This window comes from Coturnix japonica, chromosome 4, assembly GCF_001577835.2.
Source record: "Coturnix japonica isolate 7356 chromosome 4, Coturnix japonica 2.1, whole genome shotgun sequence".
Classification (NCBI taxonomy): Eukaryota; Metazoa; Chordata; class Aves; order Galliformes; family Phasianidae; genus Coturnix; species Coturnix japonica.
The window spans coordinates 75220153-75243361 of NC_029519.1; the positions used below are offsets into that span (position 1 = coordinate 75220153).

At 36.6% G+C, this 23209-nt stretch overlaps 1 protein-coding gene across 4 annotated transcripts in view; it reads left to right on the forward strand.

Annotated features, from left to right (window-relative positions):
- Positions 1-23209, forward strand: part of POLN (DNA polymerase nu) — a 76069-nt gene that overhangs the window by 24198 nt on the left and 28662 nt on the right. For all 4 annotated transcript variants that reach the window (XR_001555278.1, XM_015862891.2, XM_015862894.2 and 1 more), the window contains 3 exons: positions 9809-9866; positions 11473-11550; positions 11987-12101. Coding sequence is in view for 3 of the 4 variants with exons in the window: in XM_015862891.2 (XP_015718377.1) it covers positions 9809-9866; positions 11473-11550; positions 11987-12101 (251 nt within the window). In the remaining variant the exon portion in view is untranslated. The remainder of the gene's footprint in view (positions 1-9808; positions 9867-11472; positions 11551-11986; positions 12102-23209) is intronic.

The following is a 23209-nucleotide window of genomic DNA, read 5'->3' on the forward strand; positions in this document are numbered from 1 at the left end:
TTCAGTGCTAGAAGTTGGTATTCTGTATTAAGATTTTTCCCTCCAGTCTTCTGCATCAAAGAGAACTGTTACTAATGAATTTGCACTTCTATACTTCAGAATATATTTGTATCTTTAAATTAGAAAACATAAAGCAGTGGGCTTTGAGGATGTTTCCTTCCTTTGAGTATCAAAAAGTTATGCTGGAGATGAGTAAAATTCTTTGTCCTTAGAGCAGTTGTTGGGGGGAGGGGGAAGTGAAATAAAACTTTGCTATTTCACTCCAGGAAAAATAGTTTTACCAGCTTATCCAAACAGACAAAGAAATAAAATATTTCAATGTATCAAAGTGTACAGTAGCCTTTAGCTTGGAGAGCAGAAATGTCATTAGAAAAAGAAATTAACTTGGATATGTTGAATGTTAATGTGCTCAAAGAAGAGCCACATGAAACCTAAAATACTGAATGGATTTCAGGGTATCTAGTAATAGCTTCTGATACTGAATGCATTGTAGAGAGTTGCTTGGTTGTTTATTAGAAGTCATGTGTTACTATCAGTGTCTGGAATATGAATAATAAATCACCTGTCTGGATTTAGTTCCAATAAAATAGAAAGTCTCTTGAAGTAGGGACACTGTATGTGTATCCACACTGAGTGTATTCTTCTGGGCTGTCTTTTGGAGTGAAGGGATGAACTAAGTCATTTAAAACTCAAGTGTGGTTTTGGGATAGTTTGTCCTGTGGCTTATGGACAGTGTGGATGAGATGCTGTGTACTTTTATCTCTCCCTTAACACTGTTCCAATAGGTTTTACATCCTTAACGTACCCCTACACATGTGCACAACTGAGCAAGGCAGACTGTGAGTATCAGGCAATCAAAACTATTGGGACAGCTCTTGAATTTCAGGCGTTTCAATCCAGGTCTCATTGTGTTGCAGTCTAATCTGCGACACTGCCAATTTTTAATGTATATTTTTTCTGGAAGCTTACATCCCAACACAAACAGAATTTCATCTTGGTGCTTCAAGTTTGTATAGCAGCTCACCTCTACTCAAGCATCCTTCTTTTGTCTCTTTCTTCCATGATTCATAGAAGGTTTTGACAGCTGATGCTAAGAGTAAAGTCATTGGCTTCTTTTGAAATTGCACTATTATGAATTCAGTTTTGTAAGCATATTTTCATATCCTGATGTAGTGACATGAATGATTTCTTCAAGAGGCAGATAGTGTGGACCTTACATTTGCATTGGTCTTACTTGAAGTGTGTTTTGTCCTTTGTTTAAAAGTATGTTTATTGGAATGCCCTGAGGATAAGGGGAAGTCAGATATGTTCAAGGATCATGTAAAACATCTTTCCAAAAGTTTCTTTTAGTGCCATTTAAGCTGACACATTCATTTCTAGATAATTGTGCTCTGATATTGGCTTCACTAAAAAGGAATGCCTGTTTTGAGATGACAGTCTATGCACTCTCTTGAACCTTTGCATCAAAGAAATTTAGTATCATATTTTCTACTAGATATAAACATCTATTGCTCTGATATGCTGATAAAGTCAGAGCATTCATTCTTACAGTTGGTCTTTGTTCCGAGTATCAAGTGCATTCAAAATATATTTTCCTTTTTTCATGTTTATTTTCATATATTTGTTTCAGTGCTCTTGAGTTGCCTGCTGGTTATGACTGCACTAATAGAACTAAAATAGTAGCTTGTTTTATGTGTTTAGAGTTTTTACAGTCTCTTATTGCTGCTTTATTTTTAGAAATGTGTTTTAGGTCCTGGGTTCATCAATTAAATGAGCTGCATTTACAGCATTGGAGACAGTTCTCAATTTGTTCTTTCTTACTCCTTGGTTTCTTTTTTTATTTTGACAGAGAAATATACTTGAAAGAATAAGTGTGTTAAGAGACTGTAGTTCACTTGCTTTTGTGATAAGAATTTACATTATGTTAACATTACAATAAGACTCTATTAGTTACAAGTGTGACAGCAACAGCATGAAGTCACATTAGTAGTAGTACAACACTGATGTCTGATGTTCCAGATAGTCACATTGATTCAATATCAAACTGTACAAATAAGGATTCTGTATCATAAACATTGTTCTCTTAGCATCACGTGTGCTCCTCGTATCCTTTTACATGGTATATTCATGTCTTTGGTGATCTCTGTAGAAAGGCTTCTGATTTGTGTATGCATCTCATGGTGGGCGTAATGTATCCAATGCATAGATAACATTTGATATGATAATGTTTCCCATCTGGCTCAGTAAAGCTTGGGATGTCATCTGGGCTGTAATTCTGCAGTAACGGAGGCGATCATGTCTTTTATTTAGGATTGTCTTTGTATGTATAATTGTGGTTTGTGTGAGGTATTTAAAGAATGATAATGTATAGCCAGAATAAATCTGTTTCTATACAGTAATACATGCAAAAAATGCTTCTCTTTTAAAAACAGGGAAGGAGAGAGTCTGTCATTACTAGTTGTGCAAACTAAACATAAACATAAAAACAGAGCATTAAAATTAACAGTGCAAGAAAATGTAGGATTCTGTACCACTCAGGGTAATATCAGCTAAAATATTTTTCACAATGTGCTAAAAATTGACTGAGAGGCCTGATTCCTCCTTCACTCTCCTTTAGTTTCTGGCAAAAAGCCCCTTGGAGAGGCCTAGATGATAAAGTTTCCTGTTAAGTGTCTCTTTGTTCAGGTGATTATGGCATTGCCTACCTCCATTTGCTCCATCAAATTTCTAAGATACTAAATTTCCATTATACTCAGTAAAAATTAAATTGTCAACTTCTAAGTGCCTGCTGCTATTGGCTGGGCATTGTTCAGGCAGTTGGATATTTGCTGAATCATTTTTATCCTTTGAATGGCCCTTGCCAGTGATGTTTTAGAGCTGCTGCAGGTTCCAAAGCTGTGCACCAATTGCCTTTTAGAAATCTGTATTGGAGTACAGTCAGTACAACTGGCTGTGTTTATTTCTGATACGATAATGACACGAGCTTGTGGGTGACAGTAAGAACTTAACACTGCCTTTGTTTACATCAGTGGTTTTTATAGCTATGTAGGTTCTGATGCAAATTACAAGATGTTTTTCTTAAAGTAGTTATAGTAATAATCATAAGTTAGAGGACAGTGCTATGGAAGCTTATCTGTATTCTGTGCTGTGCCTCTTGGAACTCTGTGAAGTCTTTTTCCATGCAACTTTATATTAACCAGAAAGCAGTTTTAGCGTGATATTTTCACTACAAGAGACAAATAGTTCTATTCACTTGTAGTCTGCCACAGTCTTCATTTTTCCACTGTTTATCCACACATGCTTCAACTCCTGTATGGGCATGTTATATTTTCTGTTATTGGCATCTATTAGTATCATTGAGTTGTTGTATGGTCACAACTGTTGTACCTCCACATCCACACTGAGGAATCTAATAGAGCTACTGGCCAACTAAGTTCATTTTCATTGTCAAATTTTGTGCTCACATATCAAGTCTCTAGCAATCTGCAGTAAAGCATCTATCTTCACATTAGTGTAAATGTGTGCCTGTTTTTTAGGAAGCCGTCTGTTGGTACATGTCTGTGTATTGATGCAGATTTTGAAGTCCTGCTTGAAGATGTTCTGCTCTTTGCATGAAATATTCCAACAGTAGGATTTCTAGGAATGTATTTGTAGAAATTACTCAAAGCTTGGAGACTCGTTGTGAGAAGGGAATAATAATAACAATTTAAATGTAATTCAGGTGCACAGATTACATCTTGTTTTATAGGCTCTCAAAAGTTAGAACTGTTAGCATGTTCTTTTCTGGTGAATTACTATTTGCAAGGGCAGTATGTAGTCTAATTCTGATCTCAGAATAAGCTTCATTGGTCCAATGCAACAAAAGTATTGTGCATTATTCTTCTTCCTTTTTCTCACTTGGAAAAAAAAATTCTTCAAACGCTTTAAGAGTTCTGGTAAGAAAAAAAAAGAAAAAGGGAGAAATGAAGAATAATAAAAAGAGAATAGATTTATTGGGGAAGATCAAAAGATAGATATAGCAAGAGACACTTCTTGTCTTGGATGGTTCAGTTTTCAGAGTGCTGCTTTTTGAAAGCTTTACTGTTGGCTTCCTTCAGAATTTCAGAAAATGATCTCTGTAAATGTCCATCCCTATCACAGTGGTCTTTCTCAGCTGACAGTTTGCTTTTCCTGTGTGAATGAGTGGAAAACCTGCCAGTTGTCAGCATCCTGTCATGAAACGTCAAGAAATTTCCCCCAGAGTTTTGGAGGCAGATGTATTCTCTCAGGTTTGGAACAAAAAATAAAAAATGGCTCACGTGAGGATCACTGAAGATAGATGGAATCAGACAGAGGTCACCTTGCTGCCTTCTGTGCCATCTTACTGTCCTTAGTTCTCCTGTGTTAACCATTAGCATCTGCTGGCTGTGACTGGTAGGAACTCATAGTTAAGTACCACTTCTACCAATTCGAGAAATGTCTTTTTCTCTTTGTGATAAAAGAGTCAATGGTTATCTAGGCTTCAAATTCAATATTGCCTTATGGTCAACTCAGTAAAGTGAAAATTGGGTATTTTTGGTAGTTGTTTTCTTCTTCCTTTCTACTTACTTTGAAAACTTCTTAAGCTTGTAAAAAGATGATGAATTATTTCCAAGTCTCTCACTTGACCAACAGATCTTAAATCCTTGATAATTCTGTGCTGCTGGTTAAGGCAGATGGGGATGAATGAATCCTTCTGCATCACCTTGGAATGATTTTGACCATTGATGAAAACAGTAACTAGTACCAAAATGTAACAAGTCCTTTGCTGGAAGCTTGTATGATTGTTTCTTCATCAGGATAATGAATGTGTTTGATTTTTAGCTAGCCACTAGGTGGCAATTGCAGATAAGTCAAGACTTGCTTAGGAATGTATGTATGCAGAACAATACTGCTAACGTGGCCTTCTTTATTTTCATATTTTCTCTGTTTATTGAGAAAGGAGTATTTTAAAAATCAGATCTTCAGAGTATCTTAAAGTTGTCTCATACAGAAGTTACAGAAAATAATTATTTCTGTGCAATAATAATTATTGTCTGTAGAAGAATTTAAGCCTGGCAGTTTTTATGCTGTATAGCTTCTCAGCGAGTCAGTTGCCAGACGCTTTTGGTGAAGTGAGTTTGTGAATGTGCTCAGGACTCTGCCTTGTTGGTTCTGCATTGCAAGTAATAACTTGAACTGAGCTGACTGAAGGCTGGGAGAAAAGGTTGCTTCCATAGATCTGCTCCATCTGGCTCCTTGGCAGCTTTTGGTCTTCACTCATGATGTAACCGCACCGTGTTAATTTATGAATGGATGATTTTATCTCCCTGAGTAATTTTTGTCTCTGTTCTTATTTTTAATTAAGTCCTTAGATTAGTGCAGAAATTAATCAGAATCTAATGTCTATATTCTACCAACGATTCATTCCCTTTTATTTCAGTAACTTACCAGCTTTTTTCAGTTGCATATTGCATACTTTAAAAACATGCAGATCTGAGCAGTTAGTAGATGAATGCTAGTAGATAACTAGCTATATAAATATAAATTTATAAATAAATATTATAAATATACACATGAATATAGATGCCAGCGTATACATATACAGATTTATTTCCAGGGAGTTAGTAGTGTTGACTAAGGTTGCTGGCTTATTTGAAAAACAAACGCTATTTATGCTGCTATAAATGTATATGATAGAGGCTATCTGCATTGATAGAAATAACTGAAAGTGGAATATAACACGAGAAATAAGCAACAACCTTGATAAATAGTATATAATAATTAAAGGGTACCACTAGCCTCTGATTCAGAGTTTTCTAACCTCATCGACTTGAAAGTTATTGTAGCCAGTATGTATCTTTATCTTAATCTTGTGAAAGAACTGAAGGGACATACTGTTTAAGCTAAGAAATTACCAAGTTTGTTTATAAAATCAGTTTGAAATGTAGAACTTGGAGGCCAAAAATGAAAAGATTAACAAATTTTAACTGATTGAGGATATACCCATCAAAATGGGAGCAGTGTGGTGTTTGTTGAATTTTAATTTGATGGTGTTTTTGTTGATAAATCTACTCTCCTCTGGCTGAAAACTGTATGAAGAAGTTGTGTATTTTAGGCTGTAACAGAGACATTGAGAGTCCATCAATTCTGAGTGTCCTTGCTGGAACAGATTGTCATTCTTTCTGAATGCCTCTATATGCGGAGCCTAACAGCAGAGACTCATACAATCACAACATCACTGACATTGGATTGTTCTTGTAAAGATTATCTAGTCCAACCCCTCACGCACTAGGCAAGGTCCGTGAAGTGGATTTCTCAGGTCAGGGTTTGAGAAAAAGGCTGGAGATACTACAGCCTCTCTAGGCAGCCTGTACTGGTGTTTGAGTACTGTTTAAGTGGTGTTTTCTGTATTTGTTTTCCCACTACTTCTTTTTCTATCACTGAATCATACCAGAGAGGAGAATCTGGCTCCATCTTCTCAATACCTTGCCATTGTGCAGGCATTTGTATGGATAATGTCCTCTGCTGAGCCTTCTCATCTCAAGGATAAATAGCTCTGTCAGCCTCTGTTGATATGACATATGCCCTGAATTATATTAATGGTGCATTGACTGGACTCTCTCCAATGCTTCCATGTCTCTCTTCTGCTGGGGAGCCTAGAACTGAACCCAGCAATCCAGGTTTATTTTATTAATGCTGAGCAGAGTGGAGGCTCACCTGTCCTGACCTGCTGGCAGTGTTTTTCCTGATGCACTCCAGGATGCTGCTGGCTTTCCTGGGCACAAAGGCTTGATGCTGGCTCACGTTCAACTTCTTTTTTTTCACCAGGATCCTTGGATCCTGTTCTCCAAAGCTGTTTCTCAGGCTGTCAGTTCCCAGAGTATACGGGCACATGGTCTTATTCCTCCCTGCATGCAGGAATTCGAGTTTTGTTGAATTCTTTTGTACGCTTCGTGGTTCATTTCTCCAGGCAGTTGAGGTTCCTCCGTATGGCAGTGCAGCCATTTGTTGCATCAGCCACTCCTCTCAGTTTTGTATTGTCTACCGTCTTGCTGAGATTGCTCTCTATCCTGTTATCTAGGTCACTAATGGCGGTGTTGAGCAGTATTGGCCACTGGGACACGAACACTCTGTTAGTGCCTGGCCTCCAGCTGGACTTTGTGCTGCCTATCACAGCCCTTTGAGCCTGGCACTTCAACCAGTGTTCCATCCACCTCACTGTCTGCTTATCTAGCTTGTATTTCATCTGTGTGTCTATGAGGCTTTTATGAGAGACTGTTTTGAAAGCTGTGCTAACATCAAGGTAAACAACATCTGCTGCTCTCCCTTCATCCACCAAGTTAGTCATTTCATCACAGAGGTTATCACTGCTTAAGCATGATTTCCCTCTTGCTGACTACTCTGGATCATCTTCTTGACTTTAATGTGTTCGCAGATTAGTTTCCAGGACAAATTTAAGTAATTAAGGAGGAGCTGTCTGGCCTGTAGTTTTCTGCATCCTCCCTTCTGGCCTCCTGGAAGATGGGTGTAGCACTTGCTTTCATTCAGTATTACGGAATGTCCTCTGATCACCAGGATCCTTCAAACCTGGGCAACTCTGCCCACAGCAAGAGGGTTAGAACTAGGTGTTCTTTAAGGTCTTTTCTGATCCAAACCTTTCTGTGATCCTTTGAATCTATAATCTTAGTCTTGTTTATCCCTCTACCTATTGGAACCTCTGAAAATTACATTTAATTTTTTTTTTTTTTTTTTTTAATATGTACAAAGATTTTCATAAACAAAACAGTCAGGAGAATCAATTTCTTTGCAACTTCTGATTAATTATTTTTTTAAATTATTGCTAGGGGCTTCCTATGAATCATCCACTAGAACAGTTTGACTTTATTTTGTATTTTTTATTCACCCAGAAATAGTTAACTTTCACAGACAGCTTTCCTACCACTCTTTCAAGTACATTTCTTCTCTATGGAGCAGAATCATTCAGAGAGCACAACTGTATTTCTGTGTAACGTTTTAGTGTGTGGTCATTTTTCTAACAGTGCTTGCAGTCACATCTCAGATTGGATCTGTGGAGTTTTTCAGGAATATACTTGAAATAAATATATAAAGCTTAAATACAAGTTTTGTTATGTTGTCCAGGGTGGTAATAGTCATTTACCAAAGCCACATCAATCTTCTGCTTTTGATTATAGTAATACAGTCATCTAATAGTCAACTCAAGGTTTTCATTTTGGAAGATTGTCTCCTTATTAGTCCATCATTTAAAATACTATAATAAATGTATCTCATGAAATTTGATAATTAACATCTTAGAAAACATCACTTTCAGGCAAGTCTTAAGTTGTTGTAAACGTGTCTTGTTCAGGTAGATTGAATTGCCCACTGGAGATTCCTGTGTTTGTCTACTGAGTGTAGAGGGATCCTAGACAGCTAATTTAAACCAGAGACTGACCTAAAGATGTTTAAGTTAGGTGAGAGGCATCTATTAAGCTGTTGCGGTATCTTAGAGGTGATGATTGCCACTTTCATGTTTCCTGAGCTTCTTTTTTTTTCTCTGAAGATTTATTCAAATTTTGAGTTGTTAGCTAATTTACAAGTGAAAGTACATTTTGCACTTGCAATTATGTTTTTCAGAATAGTTTGTAACACATCTAAAAAGGCTTTAAAAGCAGACTTCCTGCATATGCTTTCAGTGAAGTCAAGATGGCAGTACAGAGATTTATTTTGCCACTATAAGATTTTGAAATAAATCCTCACTTCACCTTGTTAAGAATTTTGAATCTGATGAGTTAAAGAAAATAATTAGTGACTATAACCGTAACTGGAGGTTCAACTTCAGTGCGTTGTCTGTGGTTCTTTAGGGGTGATAGACTAGAAATGATCATGTCCCAATCTGTGGCTTTGTTCTATTACTTCCACTTCAAATTTTAATAACTTTTGCAGTTTGATTGCATCCCTCTTAGGGATGGATAATGATTGAGTTAAAATTACATAGCAAAAGTAGTTTGTTTATTAGGAAATTATATAGCACTATTCCCTTCTTCTGAATTCACAGCATTACATAATATTTTTGTCTAATTCCTGAACCACTTGCAAATGAATTTCTTTGAATTAGGAAAATTGAGATTCATACACATTTTCTCCCATTGTATGTTACCCTTCTAGACAAGGAAGCACAGTAACATAACAGAAGGAAGCTGTCATGTGACATGTTTCATAGTTTACTGTAGATGTATGAGCATGAATCTTAAAGCAAAGGTCTAGTAATCTTCTGTCCTAAGTTATGCTTGTTGATAAACTTAGTTCTCACTTTTAACTTTGACAGGTATGTGGTACTTAATAAACAGCTGCTTCTTATTTTGTTATGCTTTTCAAAACAGTGGACATAGAGGTTAGGGCAATGTGTAGGGGCTGGAGGAGAATACCTTCACTTAGCTTAAGGCAGAGTTTGTATGTATTTTGTTCTTGAAAGTAATGCTTTGTATTGAAAAATGCAGGGTAAAACTGAAAAGATAATAGTAATAAAAAGTGTTACTGATTATGTTCTATCGTGTGCCCAGAGATTAGCATTTGTAAAGTTTGTTGGTGAGAAACTGATCTTATAAAATCTCAATTGCTCAATAAGGGCAAATATTGAAAAGAACTTGGTTCAGAATGGGGAAGATTCCTTTGGAAGACAAAATGTTTCATCTTATGACAAAAAACTTGTTGAGATTAGTATTTCGAATGTTTCTATGCTTCTTATAAACTGTTCATAAATGCTGTTATAAACTTTCACCTACTAAGCAATTTTTATTCTTATTTGTAGAACATTCAAGGTATCTCTAAACATCCACTGAGAATTACAAAGAAACAGTACATAAAAGGTAAACTGTTATATCCATATAAACATGAAAAGTTAATTTCATCTCCTTATCTTGCTGAGTTATATTTTATTTTGAAGTGGACCAAAAGCTCCAACGCAAAAGAACAGAATGGATTATCGATGAATAGTTGTACTTCACATTTAAATTAATAACTTTGTGCTTGTTCTGCTTGAGAAAAGTTTGCTGTTTCAGCACTAATCTGAATAGTCTTAAACATTTAAATTTTCTTTCCCTGGACAATCTCACTATTCCTCCTGTTCCGGTTGAAAATTATGCATCTTAACTTTATTAAACATTCTAGGGGTGATTTTGTGTGCGTTCAGCTCATAGGGCTTTTCCCAAGGAGTTGCTAAAGTTTGGGTATTTTAATCAAGCTCAAAACTGATGGCCAGTAGTTAGTCAGATCTGTTGGTTTTGGTAATGGAATTGGATTTAAGGGAGGTGATTCAGAATGTAGAAAGCATGACCCAAGTGACGAAGTCAAAAAGACATGTAAGTAGACTTATAATAGGAGAGATATATAAGATACATAAGTATATATAAGATATATAAGTAGACTTATAATAGGAGAGATTTGCCAGATGAGCTTTCTTGAACACTTGTAGTCATAGCTGGGAAATGTTGGTTTGTTGCATAGATAAGAGTAGCCTTTCTTTTTCACAGCTAGTCTGTCCCTCCAATTGATATAATACAAATCGCAAGACAGGGGACTGTCTAAAACAGTGTAAAACTTCAACAGTAGTTCTATTTTATCACCCTGACTTATTTTTATATGTTGTTGGGTTTTAAGTTGTTTTTAAAGGAGTGTGAACAGTAGCTGTGTAAATCTGTGGCATAGTGTTTAACAGCGGCACAAAGGCTTTTTCAGAAATAATTCAATCAAATTTGTTAGTGATCTTATCTGTACTTCTCACAAAAACATGTGTGTGTTTTGCTCGTATATTGAGGCATTCATTTCCCTTGGTTTCATAGTATCAGCTGTCAATAATCTCTGGTCAGATGAACTATGGTTGTTTGAAATAAATAATTGCTGTTTGCACCAAGACAACTAAATGGTTTTCAGAGAATACACTGAGGTTTCTAATACCTTGTCAGTATTAATTACTGCATTGTTATATTGTAGGGAGCTTAATTCATTACCACTTGGATTCTTGTATCAGCTGTATGTTCTTAAGATTTGTACTCCTTTACTTCATGTAACTCAGACTTTGTTTACTAACACATTGAAGCAGCATATCCAAAGATAAAACACTTTTTATAAGTACATCAGCTCTATAGACCCTTTCTTACTTGCATGTCTCTTTTATTAGGTGACCTCTGAATTCTGTTATTTATTGCAGTTGCTTGTTAGCTTGAGTTCTGGGGAGGATTTGGTTGGCAGGGAGAGGAAATAAATGGAGAAATGAGTGGTGATGCAGGGATGGTAGACATTGGAGGTGCTGAACATGAATGAGTAAAATAAGTGGAAGTTGGCGCTCTGCTAGGATACTTACATTGTCAGTTGTGTATTTTTAATTGTGTGTTGGGTGAGGCATTTACAACCTGCTATGGTTTGCAATGCTATTTTTGGATTGGGATCTGGTACATTTGTCTACTTCCTCTCTAGGAAAAGAAGAGGAAATACTAACCATTTCCCCACGAGCACTATTTGTTTCAAAGAAAGGATATACTTTTTTAGCAGCAGGTAAGATAATATGTATCATTCTCATACATATTAATATTCTCTGTTCTGTGATCTTTTTTCCCCATCTTATTTGCATGACGTTTCACTTTAAAAGGCTGTAAAATCCCTTAGCATCAATTAATATTGTTATACGATGTGTACTCCTTAGTGTGGTTTGGAAGTGGGTTATTTGTAACGCTTATCAGTAGCACCAAAGAGCTAATAAAAATGAATTGGCACTAACAATGGAGATAATAATGGAGTCAGGTACCTTGTAGTCTGTAGCTGGACTGTAACTTTTTAAGGATGCGCTTTCTACAGCTGTTTATTTTTGTGGTTTTTTTTTATGTTGATGTTGTTTTTAAGCAAGAAACAAATGATTTCTTTTGTAGTAGCTTGGTTGAAATACAGATATTTTTATTTTAAAGCAATAGATTTATTCTCATGCTTTTTCTAGATTTTTCACAAATTGAATTAAGGATCCTTGCTGACTTATCAGCTGAACCAGAGCTGTTGAAACTATTCCAAGAGCCTGAAACCACTGATATATTTACCTCACTGGCTTCTCAGTGGTAAGAGCAAATATTGCATTTTGGGATATTTACTGTCCAAAAAAAGCACCCTTTGAACTGTTGTTTTCCTGTGTAGTGATAATAAAAGACTGTATTTTGCCGCAATAGCCACAATGTCTATTGTTGCCCTAATGCTGTTTTAGTGCTAGAAACTATCAACTTCCTTCTCTTTCTGAGCCTTTTCTTATCCATTGCTTTCTGTTGCTATAGGCTGCAATATCGTAATTCAGCTGCCTAGATTAAGCCTTGTAATTAAAGCTGATGTTGATTGTGAAGAGCACGTTGCTAATTTTCTCACTGTGTTATTGTTCATCAATACTTTTTGAAATTCCATAGTAGCAGTTAAACTGGGTAAGTGAAAAATTACAGAAGACACTTTCTCAGTAGAAGTAAAAGCATTTTTGAAACCTGCTTGATTAGAAGAGCAATACGAGCATCAAGTTCCATGTATGTGAGAAACAGTCTCTGGAGCTCATGGGCTTACTTTGAGCAATTCTGATGGATTATGTGATGCTTTGTAAAAGTGGTACTCCAGTTATCTAAAAAAAGCAAGTTCAATTTCTGGTTTATTTACTGATCTTTTCATCGTGCAGACCGAAACATTAACTATCCAAGCAGTGATGTATTAGAGACTCATCTGCATGAAGATATTTCTTATTGTTTTTATCGTAGTGACGCCTAAAATCTTAGTTGAGACTGGGATTCAAGTTGTACTCAAAAATACACAAGCATTCAGTAAGTGACAGGATAGATCTAAAGAAGCTTACAGTTTGAACATACATGACAGGTGAAGATTCAATAAATATATATTAAAATATAAGCAGATTGAACAGAATTGTCATGTAAATGTCATGCAATTTTCATAATTTCTTGCTTCTCAATCTTTAATTTTTTTCACTGTTTTTGTTGGAAGATTGTTAGCTGAAAAACATGAAAGCAAAAATCTGAATTATTCAGTCCTGATTTAGACAATCCCTGTTCTACAGTTCCTAAATTTCTCCCTACTGTACTATTTGATAATATACTCTGAAGTAGTAAAAATAAACACAAATATAATCAAATCATTATTACATGCATGTACGGTGTGGAACAACACAACTCAAGGTCACAGGTGTCTCAGTGAATATAGCTATGGAAAGACTGCCTCTAGAGTCTTTTAGCTTCTATTGATATTATCATCAATTCCTAGCTCTGAAATATCACTAGAACCTCGTGATGGAGTTAAATCCTTATTTTAGTTCAGAGATATACTGCAAGTGTGTGCATGAGGATGAGTCAAATTTTGCCTCAACTCTGGGCAGGGCTCCAGAAATACTATCCTTCCTATTCAACATCCTCACAGCTCTTGGCAGCCGTCAACCTCTTATAGTTGCTACACGGTAACTTTGCATTTAATGAAATATTACAGGCAAATATTTTTATCAGACAGAAGTGTCATAGTGTGTCTACAAAATCATTATATAACAATTCTGCTCACTCTTCCTTTAAACTTCAGGAAGGCTGATACTTGGACTATTGAATCTAGTATGTGACTGTTAATTACAGAAGAATGAAAGTTGAGTTTCATCTGTTCTAACCTTGGAGGTCTGCTATGTATCTGGTGTGTTAATTTCTCACTATTGAGAACGAAGTAGATCCAGGGTAGCCAGCTTCCACGTAGATGTTCTTTTGTTCTGACAGATTTAATTCCTCTTATTGAGTCACTTCCTTCTAAACTCACCTTTGGTTTTTGGGGGTTTGTCCTTAATTTGTTTATCACTGGGGAGTGATAGTATCACTATGCAAACCTGCGTTGCTTTAAAAGCAGAACTAAATAATAGCATTCACATGTTTTTAGAAAAGAAGTCTCATGTAGTTTGCATGAAATACCAGCCTCTGACCCCCGGTACCCCTCCCACTGCCATTTAAAATGAGTTAGGTGAAGGAAGAGCAAAATTAATGAGAAACCTTTTAACTCCTCTGTGTCACCTGACTTGTATTAGAACTTGATCACGAGATTTTAAAGTCTGTGCAAGGAATATACCAAGTGAAATACCAATTATTTTATTCTTTCCAAAGGAGTTTGACGTTGTTGGTGTTTGTAAATATTCTCTGACACATATTAGACTACTTGAAAACCTTGACAAAAATTCTTTTTCTGAAAGAAATGCATAAGGAAAGAGTTAGATTTTTGAAGTTTCCTCTCATAAGAAACAATTATAGATGGATAACATCAGTGTTTGACAGCATTCCAGCTACTGAACATATATCAGCTGGTACTTCTTAACAGGTGTTCTGTATCTATGAAACCTTAGACTAATAAATCATATAATCATAGAATGGCTTGGGTTGGAAGGGGCCCCAAGGATCATCAGGTTCCAGCTCCCCTAGACAGGCTTTAAATAGCGTTTGGCAACTGTGGTGGGCAGTTTCTGTAAGGAGTTTAGCCGTGTATGAGTTTACAATTTAATTAAGATTTCTAATGTATAGAAGCTTTCCTGTCTTAATTTTATTAAGCATGACCTATCAGGATTTCATCTGTTTCTGGGATCTTAGAGATGTGCCTGCCTTTCAAACCTTTTGGATTGATGTTTTTGTTAAATATCTATTCTTATGCCATCTTTACAGTGGTTGAGAATGCAGTCAGAAAAAAACAGAATCCTCAGCTAAAATTAAGATTATATTAATAGATTTTAATATTCACTTGTTTATGCTAAGTACTCTTCCTACTCTTATCCTGTCTGTAGCAATTAGACTATGATATTACCTACATTATCTTATGGGGGCGTGCTATGTTTTGGCCTACTTAAAAGTAAGTCTTAAATGTCATTTCAACACCACCTAGTGCAAGAACACAGAGTGCAATACATTAATGATCTGTTTGCTACTGAACAGAGTAAAGTTTCAAAGCTTGCCTCTACTTTTGAAAACTCTTGACATAACTAAATCCAGCTGTCTAGAAGATCACCTTGTGCTGCATTGTGATGATGTCCTCTGACAGTTATGGTCCTTTGGAAATGTCAAGCTATTACCACAGTGCTGAAGATGATGAGAACTGTCTTGGCAGCTGTCTGACCACCCAAGACTAACTGCCATAAGCCGTGCAAATGAGAGCAAATTCCTGAATGAGATATATCTCACTTCTTTAATCTAGCATTTCCTATAGATACATATCCTATAGATATATGTGTGTGTGTGTTTAAAAGGCGGTTAATGGACATTTATTAAAATAAATTTCCAAGATGGAAGCTGGAAAAAAAAAAAAAACACATTCAATTTTTAGGTAGTTACTGTGACTTTATAAGTCACAGAGGTGTGAGTGTGGCTATAAGGGATATAGCTGTGGACTTGTATCATCTTGAAGGTCCTCTCGAACCTAGATGACTTTTTGATTCTGCCGATCTCTTTCAAATTGTTCATCTGTCACTCTTCTCAGTAGGCTGATGTTCCTCTGTTATAGTATATATTGGTACTGGCCATACTGTATCAAAATCCAGGAAGAGGATCTTGATGTAGCTAAGAACATACTGCATAAATGCATGATTTTTCTCCTGCTTTCCTGCTGCATGCTTTTTTAACTAGAGATAGTACTGCTTTAGAGTTCCTATTACTCGAGCAAATTCTTGTCTGCTTCTTGCTATTTTCAAATATGTGGATAAGTCCTTTCTCCTGCTGCTTCAGAGTTCGGAGAATTGGAGATTCCTCAGAACTGCATGTATCACAGGGTAGTGCTGTTCCATCAAATTCAGCTACATTATTTATGGTTCTGGTACTAGCTTAGTCATTTTAAGCTTGAAAGTCTCATCACTGTGTTCTAATGTTTTAATATGACATCTCTGATATCTGAAAATCAGACTTACTTCCTATGTTTTAGGTTTCTGAGCCTGAAATGGAATATAAAACCCACTATTGGGTTGCCAGGTTCTCTGTGTAGTGCTGAAGTGTGCATCTCAAAGGGTGAGGGGAAAAAAAGGCTATATGCAGACCATGAGGCCATCTGAGAGAAGCTAATGAGAAAGTCTGATCATGATAGTTTGTTTATACTTCTCTTAAAAAGCTGGAACTGAAGGACAAGGACAATCAGTCACATGTGGTCTAAACAAACACCTGAAGATACCTGCCAAATAGATAGCATTCTTTTCAAGTGGCTACAGAGCCTAGCTTTTATATAATGGCTGGATTTCTGGGAACCTCAGGTGAACTCTTTTTAACCTCAGTATTCAAATCCTGTATGCTTATTTCCAGAAAGTTACAGAGTATGGTTATATGGTGTAAGAAAACCATTCTCCAAACCATTACCCTCTTATTGCAGCTGAGATGCTGTTCACCAAGATTGTAAGGCTGAAATAATTAGATTTGTTTAGCTGACAGAGGCTATTGTTTAGAAAAAACAAACAAATAAAAAAAAACACACGAAGAATTGGCTTGATCTCCTAATACGTAATAGACATAATAATTGTTCTATGTGGCTTGCAGAGAGTTCAGAAAATTGGTGCAGAATAAGAGGACATTGTCTCATTATTTCTTTGTAGAAAAGTCCACTAATGCCTAAAATAGAGTAACAAGAGAAACTATTTACCCCTAATCATTCTGAAAAAAATTCTTTTTTTGTATTGTAGTCTTGGGAAGAGTTTTTCATTTACACTGTATCATCCGTGTCAGAATCAGAGGAGTCTGAACACTTAATTTCAAGTAATCTGGGGAACTGCAGACTGTTAACAAAATGTACTGAATATAAAAGTCCGTTTCCTCAGCTGATGTGTGTGTGGGATGATGGTAATATATAGCGAACTGCTTTGGTATGAGAGGGACATGCTAATTTTGGAAATGACTCAAGAAAAAGCCCATATAGCAGCAAATCACAGAATTATTTGGGATTACCATATCAAAGAAACAGAAGTCTTTCATATTTTTCTTTAAAAAGGGCAGAGAAGTTCAACTAGATTTGAATAAAAAGTGCATGGTGCAGAAAGGTTTGTTTTGTTCTTTAGAGACTGTCTTTCTCTAGGAAGAAAGGAAATTTTGTTGGATTACAGTCTGCCAAGCAGGGGACTCAAGGAACTGATTTTATCGAATAATGTTAATGTGAGTCCAACTTCTGTGCACTGGCATTTGGTCCATCAGGGACTATGGTGAAATAGGGACTCCTGTTTTTCCAGCCACTTGGAAATTCAAGACACTTAGCGACAATAGTTCTATCTGTTGGTGCCCTGCTGGGCTGTGAAGAACACGGGAAATAAGCAAAGAGATTTTGGATGTTTTTGAAAGAAATCAAAATAAGTCATTGTAGGCTAAAATATACAAAAAGATAGTGCTCTGGATCTGTTTGAAAAAGATGAAGTTGAGCATGCACAAATCCTTGGTGGTAGACCAACTAAATATACGCTCATTTGCCTGTACCCATTTTGTACCCATTTTATCACATAGATAAAACATTTATTGTTAGCAAAACACTGTTGTGTATAGGTTACTTCATGTAAATATGTTGTATTGCAAACAGTAACTTCAGTTAACCGGCTTACTCCCTTAGTTTATTATTACTTACAACTGCAGACATCAGGCTTGAAATGAAAAAACTTAAAAATGAGTATTTATTCTAAGATTTGAATTCAAGGTTAATGTCAAATAACAAGAAAAGCCAGTAAAATGTCAATGAGATAAATAGATTTATCAGAGGTAAAACCAACATCTGTAGTTAAATTCTTTTTAAACAGTTATGATTAAAGTCATAGCGTTTCCTTAGTTGGAAGGGACTCACAATGATGATCAGTTTGATCTAAATAATGAGTTATGCCAGCTTAGGACTTAAGAAAGACTTCATCTTCGTCTAAAGAATTTTTAGGTTGTCCAGATTATTTTATACTCTTCTTATTAGAAATTAGGATTTGTGGTCTTTTTGATTCCTTTCTCCACTTCTTTGAATTTAATGTCAAATCTACTTAAAATGAATTTTGAATAATTTTGATTCATACATTAGAAGTTTTTGTTCTTGGAATGTGAAGGTTAGTCACATTCCATGCTATAGAGGCCATGTAAGACTGTGATAGGTGGTTTGTGGTATTAAGACAGCTTATGGACATGCTTGCTCTTTACCATGGAGCATGTAAGGGGAACCTTAAATATCTCAAGAGTCCTGCCTTCGAAAAAAGCCAAGACAATTATTTTTGTGTATGACACCATAGTCACCTTAAATACATGTCACTGAATATTTCTGCTGAATTTTGTATTCAGAAATGCAAGGTTAGGTTGTGGTCTTTCATCTATGAAGCTTGGCCATGTAGCTCTGCCAGTACTGATGGTTTCGATGGTTGGACTAGATGATCTTGTAGGTCCTTTCCAACCTTGTGATTCTATGATTCTACTGATTCATTGAAAACCTGGAGGTCAGCGCTACTTGCTGATGACTCTAAGGGTTAATTTCTTCCATTAGTGTTGGATTATTCGGTTTTGTAACAATGTTATTATTTTTAATGAGTTTCAAGGCTTCTGTTCTGACTCCTTTTGTTGGAATATTCTGAAGAAAGCATTGTTGCAGTATTTTTAACTGGATAATTATTATCCATTGCTTTATTGTTTGTTTCACTTCAGGTGAATATCCAAAATATCTCATTTTGTATCATGTATTTTTTTTTCTTATTCAGTGTATTACTACTGGTAATGAGAGAGGAATTAAGAATTTGTTCCCTGTGTGCAATTCAGAGATATTCTGAATATATAAATTCAATTTAAATGGGAAGGCATGCTCTTCTAAACCAAATTGCGTTCAGGATCAGGTGTGCTGTAGCCCAGTGTCTACCTGTTGAGATACTATTTATTATGATGCTGATGTTTAACAATAACTTAGATTTTAAATCAGTTATGAATGAGGCTGTACTGTTTGCAGCTCCTGAAGCTTTGGTACTGCGCTACAGCACCAGTGTAGCTAGCTGGTTAACTAAATAGTTTTCGCTAGCAAAGCTAGTTAGTTGTGGGTTTGTTTTGGTTTTTTTTTTTGTGTGTGTGTTGTTGTTTGTTTTGTTTTCTTTTCTTTTAACTAACTTGAAATGAGCTTCAGGTTCTCTGTGTATTTAGTTTCTCTTTTCTGTGCTAATATTCTTTGGGATTAGTCAGCCTCATATCTACTTGAAAACACTGTGATATCAGCCGTAATTGAATCTTCAATTTATGTCTCTAGTGTTGGCATAAGGATGAAGTTCATCACTTTCACCTAGATTTCTGTAACTGTAACAGGTTAAATCATTGTTCTGAATAATTGTCATCATTTAAAATCAAGCTTGTTTGCAGTAGGCAATACACATCAGTTCTAGATTGAGATTTTCTTCTTCTAACAGACATCACTTGTGAAAATGTCTGTTCATTAACAAATAATTGTAGTAACTGATACATTTTTACGAAATAAAAACTCATACAAAAAGATTTTGACAGAAAACTCTTGGATACTGTGGCATTTGCAAATATAATTTTCATGATAGCTGTAATGTTTGTTTTGCCTTCGTACTAAGCAAAGCAGCCTCTACAAATTAGAATATGAATATGTATAATAAATATGCATTAATATTTATAATATATAATAATAAAGCAGCCCTTGTATGTACATATAATGTAAAGGAGCGTAACTACATAAAAGTTATTCCACAATCTCTTCCACACGTTATTTTAAAAATGTTTGAGGCAACTTATGCCTGAGCCTTGTCATATTTTGTCCATTAATCAAGGAATAGGAGCTTCCAAAAAGCTCGCTTATTTTTGCACATTGTGTTAACAATGAGCAGACTAGTTATAGAGTATCAGTCTCTTCCATGTGTTTAGAATACTCAGATAACATTTTACTATATACTCTGCTTGCCTTATGATAAGGCCAATGTCACTTAAAAATTCTAAGCCTTCAGAATTTACCTCCCACGTAATATATCCAGGGGTGATTCTGCCATAAAACTGAGCCTTTCTAAAGCTTGCACTTGTCACTAATTACATAAAGTGTCTGCACCAGTTTCGTATGCCAGCACAGAGCTCCAAGCACAATCTTACAAAATACATAGCCCTATTTAATACCAACTGGTGATTAAAAATGGCAGATTTATGTGCTTCACTGAAGAGTTAAACACAGAAAAGCACAAAATTCTCAAGGTAATGTAGAAGACCAGTCAGGTGAATGAAGATACATTTGCTCATGTATTCACTCATTCATTGGACATTAATGACTGTGTATAAAATGAATTTGATGGCACTTCATCTCATTTCCCACATCAACAGCTCCCAGTTAGGACTTGAATTAGTTGGCACATGCAGGACAGCAGCCAAGAGCCATGTGGCTATTGTGACTGCAAGGTAATGCAGGTCAAGGCAGTGCATGTCTGCCAGATATTGTGTTTGAGAAGTTTGTTCTTCCTTTTCCTGTCCATAAACAGACAACTTCGTCACCACACAACGTTTCCCAGAAGTAATGAAACATTTTATCGCATTCTTTTATGTCAGATTTCCTTCCATATCTACCTGTTCTCAAGCTTTTATTCTGGTATTGCTCAATTTTAGTGCACTGTAGCCTCCTTTAGTTTTTTATTTTCTTGTTTGCATGTTCAACTGCTTTGGTCTGTGTTAATTTCTGTAGACTAAAATTAGCATTTATTCTTCATAATGATTGTACAGATGAAAATGAATTCATCCAAGTCTCTTCTATCTATTAAATATGTTATTCTAGTTTGTAGGTAAGTTTTGTTTGTTTGCTTTTTATTATGGTTGCCATATTTTTCTTGGGTATAAAGAAAGTTGGTGTTTGTAAGTTTTAAGACATAATTCAGCAGAAACTTTTTGGGGTGTCCTTGAGACCTTGATAATATATAAAAATATCTTGTGAATTTCAGAGAAATGACGGAAAATATTTAAGATATCTCTGAAAAACTAATTGTATCAGGTACAGGGAAGTATGAATTGCTTCTGATCAGTTTTAGGATGACCCATGACAGGTATTAGTCTAAAGCTGCTCATAAAAGGAAGAAGAGCACATCCTGTTCTGAAGGCCAGAGTTTGCTGGAAAACTCCCAGAAGGAAGCAATCTCTGACTAGAGTCACTACCCTATTGGCTACCAGCCCTTAAATGAGGTTTTAAACACTGGGTCCACCATCTTCAGGTCTCACAGGTTAATTGCTCGCACCCAGGGCTTGCTACACCTCTTCACCAGATGCTCTAGCACCAGTTCAGACCATGACCTGGTAGTTTTCAGCAGGCAGACCTGCTGAAAAGAGTAGTCTCCGCCTCAAACTGAAGGAATGGCACTGTGTTGCAAAGGGGTTTGAGCAGCCTTGATAGAAATAGATCAGATTTGATATAAACAGAAGAAAACATTTTTGTTATTAGAATAAACATGTATCGTTTTGATTAATGACTTCTATTTGCTCGAGCACTTGTGATTTATAATGCAATTTCTTTTATCATCTTTTGTTATTCAGGATTTTTGAGTGAGATACATACATCACAGAATCACAGAATTACCCGGGTTGGAAGGGACCTCAAGGATCATGTAGTTCCAAAACCCCTGCCTAGCAGGGCCACCAAACATACACCTTTACTAGATCAGGTTGCCCAGGGCCCCGTCCAACCTGGCCTTGAACACCTCCAAGGACGGGGCATCCACAACCTCACTGGGCCGCCTGTCTCAGACCTAACCACTCTTCTAGTAAATAACTTTCCACCTACATCCCACACCTAAACTCTTCCCTCCTCACTTAAAAACCATTTCCCCTATCCTGCTATTATCAAAGCCACTTTCGATAGAGTTTACCCCTTCCGGGAGTAAGTTCCCCTTCAGAGTATTTGAAAGGCTGCAATTGACGGTCACCCCGCAACTTTCTCTTCTCCAGGCTGAACAACCCAACTCCTCACGCCTGTCCTCATAGGGAGGGCTCCAGCGCCCGCTAAAGATCCATCTAATCTGTGGCCCTCCTCTGGACCCTTTCCAAAATCTCCATGTCTTTTTGGTACTGAGGGCTCCACACCCTGGACACAGTACAAACACAGATCCAGGCTCCACTCAAACAAAGCAGGAGTAGTAAGACGCCACACGACTCCAACCCCTTCCCTGCTGGACCACCCGCTCCTGATGGAGCCAGGATCCCATTTTGCACTCTCCACGGCTGGCCAGAGCGCACTATGCTGCAAGCTCACCATGGTTAAGTTAATAACTCATCTATCCAGGACCCCTAGGATCATCTTTACTCTGACCCGAGCTGCTTCAAAGACAACTCTCCCAGCCTGTACAGGTGCCTGGGGTTCTTCCGGCCCAAGTGCAAAACCTTGCACTTTGCCGTGCACGGCACTTTGCTGTGTTGACATCTGCAAATACTCAGGGTGCTACTTCAGTACCTCTCTGCTGAATACTCACATTTCTCACTCCACTGTGTTCCCACTTGGATGTGTTGACTGATCATTTTGGTTTTAGCATTATGTTAAAAGAAATACTTGACATGAAGCTCTAAAATATTAGTTGTTTTTCATATATTTTTTTGGATTGTTAAGTTCTGATGCCTTCCATTTTAATCTTCTTTAGAACTTCCAGTCCTACACAGTAAGATTTTTCAGTAAGACTCAGTAAGCTTGTGGCTTGCCTCCTCAGTACCATGACTTGAGAAGTCTGTATCTGCCTCTACAGATCTCCGTAACTTTTTTGCCTGCTATGTTCTTTCAGTTACAGCTCTTCTTTTTTTCAGAGGTCAGCAGCTCTTACCCTCTGCTCACCCCTTGGCTCTCAGTTGTCTTTAACCTCAGACTGAAGCAAATCTGCAAGTAAATTCTATTGCTGTAATCCTATCTCTTTACCAGGCATCTAGTATGAATTATGCAGTGTTAGGAAAACAGTATTAGATATTGTACAGTTTTCCAAGTTTAAATACGGTGATCTGGGGTAAGGTCTGCTCTCTTTTTCTGGGAATCGCTATCAGGTTATATTTCCTCTCGTTCTGGATAGGTGTTTTCCTAAGAATATGTGTGGCTTTCTGCCAGATCCTTCAGGAAATTCCTGCAGACTTTCTGGCAGAAGTTACTTCAGGAAATCTTTGACCATGTCTGGTTTCCTAATTCTGCACATATTAGTTCCAACTGCCACTCTGTAACCTTAATCAGGTGCATTTCACCC